Genomic DNA, 8,102 nt, shown 5'->3' with positions numbered 1-8,102 from the left:
TAGGAAGGTCTAACGCCTGCTTCCCCACCCAGCTCACAGTGACTTAGGAAGGACTAGCGCCTGCTTCCTCACCCAGCTCACAGTGACTTAGGAAGGTCTAGCGCCTGCTTCCTCACCCAGCTCACAGTGACTTAGGAAGGACTAGCGCCTGCTTCCCCACCCAGCTCACAGTGACTTAGGAAGGACTAGCGCCTGCTTCCCCACCCAGCTCACAGTGACTTAGGAAGGTCTAACACCTGCTTCCTCGCCCAGCTCACAGTGACTTAGGAAGGACTCTAGCGCCTGCTTCCCCACCCAGCTCACAGTGACTTAGGAAGGACTAGTGCCTGCTTCCTCACCCAGCTCACAGTGACTTAGGAAGGACTAGTGCCTGCTTCCCCACCCAGCTCACAATGACTTGCCAGGAGGCCTTGGGACTACCGTGCTTCCCTCAGCTCAGTTTCCTAAGAAAAAAAATCCTAAGTGAAGTGTGCTGGATTTCTTCAGGAGTTCCCCATCTGAGAACCTACACTCCTCTGCCCTTCCGTGCCCCTTAGCACTGGTTTGACCTCTCCTGGCCCACACTGTTATGCACCGCTAGGTTCTGTCACTCTTCTTCCCCAGCCAGAGGCTAAGAATGGAAGAAGCCAGAGCAGATCAACCTGGTCAGCATGGCTGACAAGAGGATGATGTGCTCATCTGAGAGTGAGGCCACACAGGCTCCTGGACTACGGAAAGTCCCAGCAGAGTGTGGCCATGCTCAGTGCACCTGTGCTGGACATTCTTCTAGCTGCCTCAAAGCCAGACAGTGTACTTCTTGATCTAAAAAGAAAGGCCCTGGGCCTCAAAAAGGAGAAACCTTTACATGTTCCTCTTATGTTCTTCACACCCATGACAGCAGCAACAGTTTTCATCCTGAACAGTTGTCCTTACAAGCTAGTCACATTCCTGTGGACCCTGCACGTCACATGGAGACACTGTGACTTGGGGTGATAAGTGTGAATACAAAGCCACTCCAGGCCCTGGATCAAAGCCACAGTGAGTGAGTTCAGTTGCCATCACTCTTTAGACCAGGCAGGGAGTGATACAGATGGGAAATGGGAAGAATAAGCTGTGCATTAAAGGAAGCATGGCATAGCTGACATGTAAGAAAGGGCTTCAAATGAGAACCTCACCATTCCTCTTCTCTGGAGTGTGGTATGAAGCACATTTTCCTAGAGGGAAAGGCTTGGTTTTTATGGCCTTCAGTTTCAGCATGTGTCTATCACTGTACACAGACAGTCAGAACAATAGGGCTAGAAACAAATGATCATTCTATAGTTCACTACTGTCATACGCAGGCACACAGTGGATTCTGTAAATGGGAGTTACACAAGTGACACCAAACAGCCTGTCACAGGACCCTAGGCAGGGTGGTTGTCTCTGTCCCCATGTCTCTTCTGCAGATTCCAGCTGATGCTCTCTGCCCCCTGCCAGGCCATACTGCACAGAACAGGTCTCAGGCATGGGGGCAGGTATTAGAAGCCCTGAAGCTGCTCAGGTGAAGCAGAGTTCTAAAGTGGACACTCTTAGACACAAGCGCAGATTCAGGGAATGTGTCTGGGTATTTGCTTCCAAGTTACAGTGACATAATTGTTACATCATCATTCCTTTTAAAAGATTATATGGCAGCAGGCAATAGAAGGGTTAAACCCCCAACTACGAGTGCATTCCACACTAACATAACATTCTACTGCTTTTTAATGCATTTCTCTAATCAGTAGCTAACTAACCACTTAAAATGTCTGAGCCTCTTCTAATCTGTCCTTCATCTGCCTTGTTCATGTTTTCTCTTGGCACAGGTATAGGCAGAGTATCTTTTGGCGCTTTCTTAGGTAGGTAAAGTTATTATTCCCTTTCAGAGTATAGAAATTTAGCAAACTAGCATTGATAAGCATGCTAACCTAATTCTTTAAAATTTTAAATAAAAACCGATCTTCCTCTAACTTGGCACTTGTCATCTCAGTGAAGCCTCTTGAGCCCGCCCTGAGTCACCTCCTACAGTGTGCTAGGTGCTGTGTAGCTAGGCGAGGGAGGTCTGGGGTCTAGCCTGCTATCCTTCCCTAAGAGGCTCCTTCCAGCTGTGCACAAGCACAGCCTGCTCCAGTCCCCGATGTGAGACAATGACTGTGGACGCAGGGGCTCTCTCAGCGTGTCTGCTCACAGCAGTCTGGGTCTCTGCACTTTGGAGGCTCTTGAGCTTGCATTAGGCTTGCACATAAGGGCGCCTGTGGCCTAGTTAACAGAAAGTGAGCCTGCGTCCTCTGAGCAGCAAGGCAATGTCCTGTAGACCATACTGCAGTACTGTCTGCCTGCTGGTTGTGTGCAAGTCCTGTGCAAGTGTTTCCCAGTGCCAGGCTGGGCTCACTGTTGAGAGAAGCACACATTGAACAGCTGAGGTCAAGGACAGGCCTGTGTCGCACAGCCATAATGGAGCAAATGGCTCTGGGGATCCTGAGGGGGCTCAATCTGGGCTCTGGCTATGACCTTAGGGGCTGGGGGCTCCTGTAGTTGGCTCTCATTCTCCTCTACCTCCTCCTGACAGATGTTGCCTTCATCACAACCGTGACCTTCTTGTGGAAAGTGTCAGCTATCACTGTGGTCAGCTGCCTCCCACTCTACGTGCTGAAGTACTTGAAGAGAAAGCTGTCCCCTCCCAGCTACTCCAAGCTGTCCTCCTGAGTATGGCATGAGGCCAGGGAGAGACTCGTGCGCTGGCAGCATGAGGGAGTGGCAGTGCTGGCGGGCTGAGGGCTGAGCTCACCTGGCCCTGCTCGCTAGTGTCTGTGCTGAAGCAGCCTGAACAGCTACTGAAAGGAGGTGACAGCCTCGGTACAGCTGGGCAGCCTTTGCTCCTGAGCGCCAGAAGTGTAATTTCTGCAGTAGTGTACTGTAGAAAGCCATTCTGATCAGACCACAGATGCCATGCCTGCACATGCCCATGCACCTCAGGAGACAGTGGGCCTACTAGACCACCCTCCGCCATGGGCACACTCCTCTTCTGATGCAGTTTTGTTTTTCAGTGGACACCACAAACACACAAGCCTAGGTGGCCAAGCGGTGACACTTCTGCTGTCCTGATTCCGTTGCAGCTATGAATGTAAACCATTCCTCAAGGCACTGCTGTTAGCTGATGCATTTTATACCTGTCAAACCACACTCGGAGCTGTGTACGTAGAACTCGGCCATCCTGTGCGGCCACAGTACCAACCACAATGCTTTGCTTCCTGAGTAGGAGTCCCTAGTCCATGTGCTTAGACTCCCGGCCCTCATCTGAGCCTGTGACAGCAGAGCCTCTGTCGAAGGCTGCACTGAGGGCTCATGGGAGCTCTTTAGAGAAATTCTGGCCTTAGAGTTAGCCCCAGGCATTGTGCGTGCAGCTCTGCACTGTACAGTGTGTGCCCGTCACACAGTGGACCTCTTGGCCTCCGCTCTTCACACACGAAAGCAGACTGTGGGCGTCTCCTTTGCACTAGTGTTTTGGATATGCCTGTGCTCTTCAGTTTCACTTCCCCTCAAATGTGTGCCACTAAGACCCCGAAACCCTTGGGGAAGCACAAGCTGTGTGAGTGGATCCCTGAGGAGATTGCCTTAACAGGCCATGAGTGTGTGCAAGACCCTCCACCAAGCTCCTGTGAGCAAATAAAGCGTCCTCACTCATCCCCACAGTGCCTTTTGAGTGCCTTTGTTCTCAGTTAGGAACCTCTGGATGCTTGAGCATATTCCCTTTCCAGACACAATTGCGACCAGAAAAGCTGTTTCTTATATCCTCCACAAGGTGTCACTGTTTGCTGTCAGTTCACAGGCAGGTTTTCTTCCTTCTAAAAGAGGGAGCCCCGAGGTGTCTGACCAGCATATCTGACATGACTTTGTGATGTCCCCATCCCCTCATTGATACAGCATGAATTAAGGAAATGCCAGAAGGCCATGAGCCAAGGGCACAATGCTTGGGTCAAGGCGTAGACTGAGTACAGATCACTCACTCCACCTGTATGCTGGTTAGAAATGCAACTCACATGGGAAGCTAACCAGCATGCTTGCCAAGAGTTGCAGAAAGCCTCCATAAACAATCCCCTGAACCTCTGCGGTTCAGCTGCTTTGGTGCACAGCGGCTTTGGTGCACAGCGGCTTCGATGCACAGGCCTTCCCACGGTGGTGGATATGGAACAGGAGAAGTAGTCAGGCTTTAAGACTTCGGAAGTTGAGATGCACCAAGTCCTGGTTAGAGGCAGCCAGTGGGGCTTCTCATCCATGAAGTAAGCATCATGCCCCCCTCAGGATGCCGCTGTTGGATCAAATGAGACAAGGATGGGAGGAAGCCTTGTACAGACGCCTGGCACACAGTAACTCAGAAGGGCTGAAGAAAGCAACTGCTGAATAAAGGATCAGATCTAGCTCAGTCCTACAAAGTAGCTTGTCAAGTGTCAGGGGAAAGAGCCACCTTGAGGGGCAGCGCTGTGTTCCTACTGGCTTCTGAAACAACCTTGTTGGGAGTAGTTTCAAATTCTAGAGCTTTCTTGCCTCCAGAGATTCTCATGGACACGCTTGCCTGCTGGTGCGCACTCTCCAGCCCCCACAGGGCTTCTGTGTCTCCTGCAGGCCGTCTCTGCCATAAAGGGGCCTCTGGATCAGGCAAGGGGCCTGGGCTTGGTCTCAGCCTGCATCCCCATTGGAAACTCCAAAACAGGAAACCTTCCCAGGTTCCTCCAGTACACATATGATATGGTAGATACAGCCTTGCTCATTATACATAAAAATGTGTATGCAGGGACACTGACAGGACAGATAACAACAGAGAAACTCCCCGGAGAGGTAGAGCTGAACCAAGACCAGAAAAGATCCATTCATGCCAAGGAGGAAGTAGCATTAGGACAGAGGAACAGATGAGTGGAAGCAGAGTGCAGAATAGTGGAGCAGAGCTGCAGGAGAGTGGTACAGGAAGGCCAAGGAGTCAGTCATGGTGGGCGAACACTGGGAAGAGTGAGGGAGCTGTGGACAGGTGGCCAGATGCATGGGTAGGCGGGTGGGCGGGTGGGTGTGTGGATGGATGGATGACCAGTCCAGTAGGTGAATAAATGAATAAGCAAATAGGTAAATAGATGTGTAGCTAAACAGATGGGTATAGACAGGTAGGTGGGTGAATGCTGGGTGGCTAGATGGTCAGGTGAGTGAATGGACTTTTCATGACGTCTTAACATTTCTTAACAGCCTAGGAACCACCATGCTTTTTCTTCTAACACTTATGAAGCCTGTGGATCCCACAGAACCCTAACAGATTGTGTAAACACCCATTGGTTCCTTCCTGCAATGCTCAGAGTCCTGCAAAGAGACTGGAGTAGAAAGACCAGGTGCTGCACCACCTCTGAGGGAGGCCTAGGGACTATCATGTGCAAGACACCATTCAAGCATGTCTATATTTCCATCCTTGCAAAGAAGGGCATGGGGTGCAACATGTGAAGGTGACTTCCATGTGTGTAGTAGAGACCTTAGTCAACAGACGGGTGACCCAGCCAGGCAAAAAACAAACCAACTACACACTGGACAGAGACAGTGGACCGGAAGCAAACAGGTGGACCAACTACAATGTGTATCCATGACACCACCATCACAGGAGACTGCATAAACAAACTGTCACTCAGGACAAAGAGAACTTTCGATGGAAATTCTGTTATGTAGATAAATAACAGAACTCTGAGCTTGGTAGAGCAGTCACCTTCCTAAGCATTTTAAGTTAAGATTTTCCCTCTGTATATTCATAAGGTGTGTGTGGTGTGTGCACATGTATATGTAGCTGTTCTCACATATGTGCAGACCAGAGGGAGGTATTAGGTGGCCCACTCTGTCACTCCCTGACTTACCCCTTTAAAACCAAATCTCTCAATCTGGTAACCAGCATTCTGCAGTGATCCATCTGCCTCAGCAGCACTGGGTTGCAGGGGCAAACAACCGCACCTAGATTTTTATGTGTTAGGGACTTGAACTAAGTTCATGCTTGCAAATCAAATGCTAGTGCCCACTAAAGCAACTTCCCACTTCTGTGGTTGGCATCTTTACCACCCTCAGTAGTGGCAAATATGGAGAGATGGAGAAATTAAGGTGATACTATCAGCCCATCAAGCATAGTTGGGATTATGAGGCTGTGCACCCAACCACTGCAGAAAACACCACAGCAGGCCATATGCTGGGTCAGTAAGAGCCCCCAGAGAAGACCAAATAGAATCAAGTAGATACAGTTGAGACACACCTGCAGGAGACTTGTAAATTTGAAAGCAGTGTGGTCTACGTAACAAGACCCTATTTCACAAAATAAGAGTCAGATGGTCTACTTCTAAAGTAGGTAAAACAATTTTCAACTTAATGAAAATGACAAAATTTGACAGATGGAGTCAAAGCCAAGCTTGAGGGATTTGATTTATAGGTTTAAATGCTTATATGAGGGGTGAAATGTAAAAATCAGTAGACTTCACTTTTGGGAAGCCAGGAGGAGAAAGCAAAGCAAGCTAAAACTGGAAGCAAAGAAGGATAAAGTGTCAACAGAGAAAGGTGCACACTGAGCCAAACTGTCGGCTGACCCTCCCGCCAGGCTTCTGAGACTACATTCCCACACCGTGGCTCCACGGACTAGACACAGAAGCAGGGCCTCACCGGGATTAGTACAGAAGCATACCTGGGAAAATCAGAAGAGCAAAAAGGTTCATTTGGTTCACAGTTTCTGAGGCATCAGAGTGTGTGCTGGATTGAAGCTGTGCTCTTGGAGTAGACAGGAAGCAGAGGCAGAGGAGGGGTCAGGGTTCCCATATCCCCTTCATGGCACACCCCCAATGACCTAAACTCCTCCCACTAGGTCCCATCTCTGACTAGGACCCACACTTGTCCACAGCACCATCTGGGAACCAGGCCTTCCAACTCCCAAGCCTTTGGGGGAACATTTAAGATGTCCCACAGTAACATTATTGGGGCTTGCCGAGTGGGGAGCAGAGCATTCCGTGGCAGGCAGGCAACAGTGGTGCTGCAGCCTATTCCTGGTGCTTATGGAGTAGACAGGGCAGGGGTCTTCCCCACAACTCATGTTTTTAACCTATATTTAAAATAAGTTTTGAAGATAAAGGAGATCTACTGAGAACGGAGAGCTCAGGTGAGTGAACGCCTCCTGAGTGGTCAGGTCAGGCATGTCTGACACTGAACCCAGCGTGGGAAGTGGGCTCAGGCCTGGGCAACTGCGCTTCAGATTACTGATTTTTCTAGAAGGAACACTCATTGGTAAACCCAGTTGACTGTGAGCATATTTGTCTATAGCTACAATTCATGGCCTGTGGACAACTCCTGTGTGGCCCAGTACTTATGGACCAGCCCAGATGGGAAGGACCTGTCTGAAACAGGGATCAAGAGGCCACAGGTCCTGTGTCCTAGGAAATGCCTTCCTGCCAAACTTGGAGCCTTGTGTTGCCAAGGGACAGGACACCGTGGGGTCATAGAGGATGCTGTAGGTCCAGGACAGAAGGCTGCAGCCTGTCACTCTCACCACCCAGTGCTCCCTTTGGTCAGTCCCACAGCTCTGTTGCATGATATTCTTGGACCCCATGAGGACATTGTCCTCATGCACCCTCTTGTCCCACCATGTTTGGAGTCTAGCACCTGCCACTGGCTTCTTGACTGTCCTAGCAAGCCTCCACCCCTCATGAGAACAGCATGGTACCACAGAGTGCTTGGAGAGTGCAGTAGCAATAAGTAAGGGCTGGAGAAATGGAGGCATAGAAGTTTAACAGGCTTCTCAGAGTGCAGAGAGCTGAGCTGGCCTTGTGTGCGGCTTCTCAAACTACAAGGCCACACATGCAGGTCCCTAAATCATCCTTGCTAGTACATCCAGGCCACCATACAGGACCTGAAGGGAGTGCGATGGGCAGAGGTCACAGAGCTGGACACTGGAGCACCTTTGTCCTCCTAGATGGCCCTGCACCTTCCCCTTGCACCCAAGTATCCCAAGCAGGGACTCCACAGGGTACCAGTCAGCCTTAGTCTCCACAGCCTTCTCATCCAAGACTGGCTGGCCTTCACATCCCAGTATAACAGCGCCCAGCTAGGAA

General features: G+C 50.3%; 1 protein-coding gene across 2 annotated transcripts in view; it reads left to right on the top strand.

Moving 5' to 3' along the window:
* The window catches only part of Atp9b (ATPase phospholipid transporting 9B (putative)), a 203,146-nt gene extending 199,462 nt beyond the window's left edge, over positions 1 to 3,684 (top strand). Inside the window, exons 29-30 of one of the 2 annotated variants that reach the window (XM_031366141.1) lie at positions 1,821 to 1,853; positions 2,564 to 3,684. In XM_031366141.1, the coding sequence (XP_031222001.1) occupies positions 1,821 to 1,853; positions 2,564 to 2,700 (170 nt within the window). In that variant the 3' untranslated portion in view covers positions 2,701 to 3,684. The remainder of the gene's footprint in view (positions 1 to 1,820; positions 1,854 to 2,563) is intronic. The other variant, XM_031366142.1, reaches the window with a different exon arrangement.
* The last annotated feature ends 4,418 nt before the right edge of the window (positions 3,685 to 8,102 follow it).

This window comes from Mastomys coucha, unplaced genomic scaffold, assembly GCF_008632895.1.
Source record: "Mastomys coucha isolate ucsf_1 unplaced genomic scaffold, UCSF_Mcou_1 pScaffold13, whole genome shotgun sequence".
Lineage (NCBI taxonomy): Eukaryota > Metazoa > Chordata > Mammalia > Rodentia > Muridae > Mastomys > Mastomys coucha.
The sequence above is the reverse complement of the archived record's forward strand: the minus strand, read 5'-3'. Positions and strand labels throughout refer to the sequence as shown.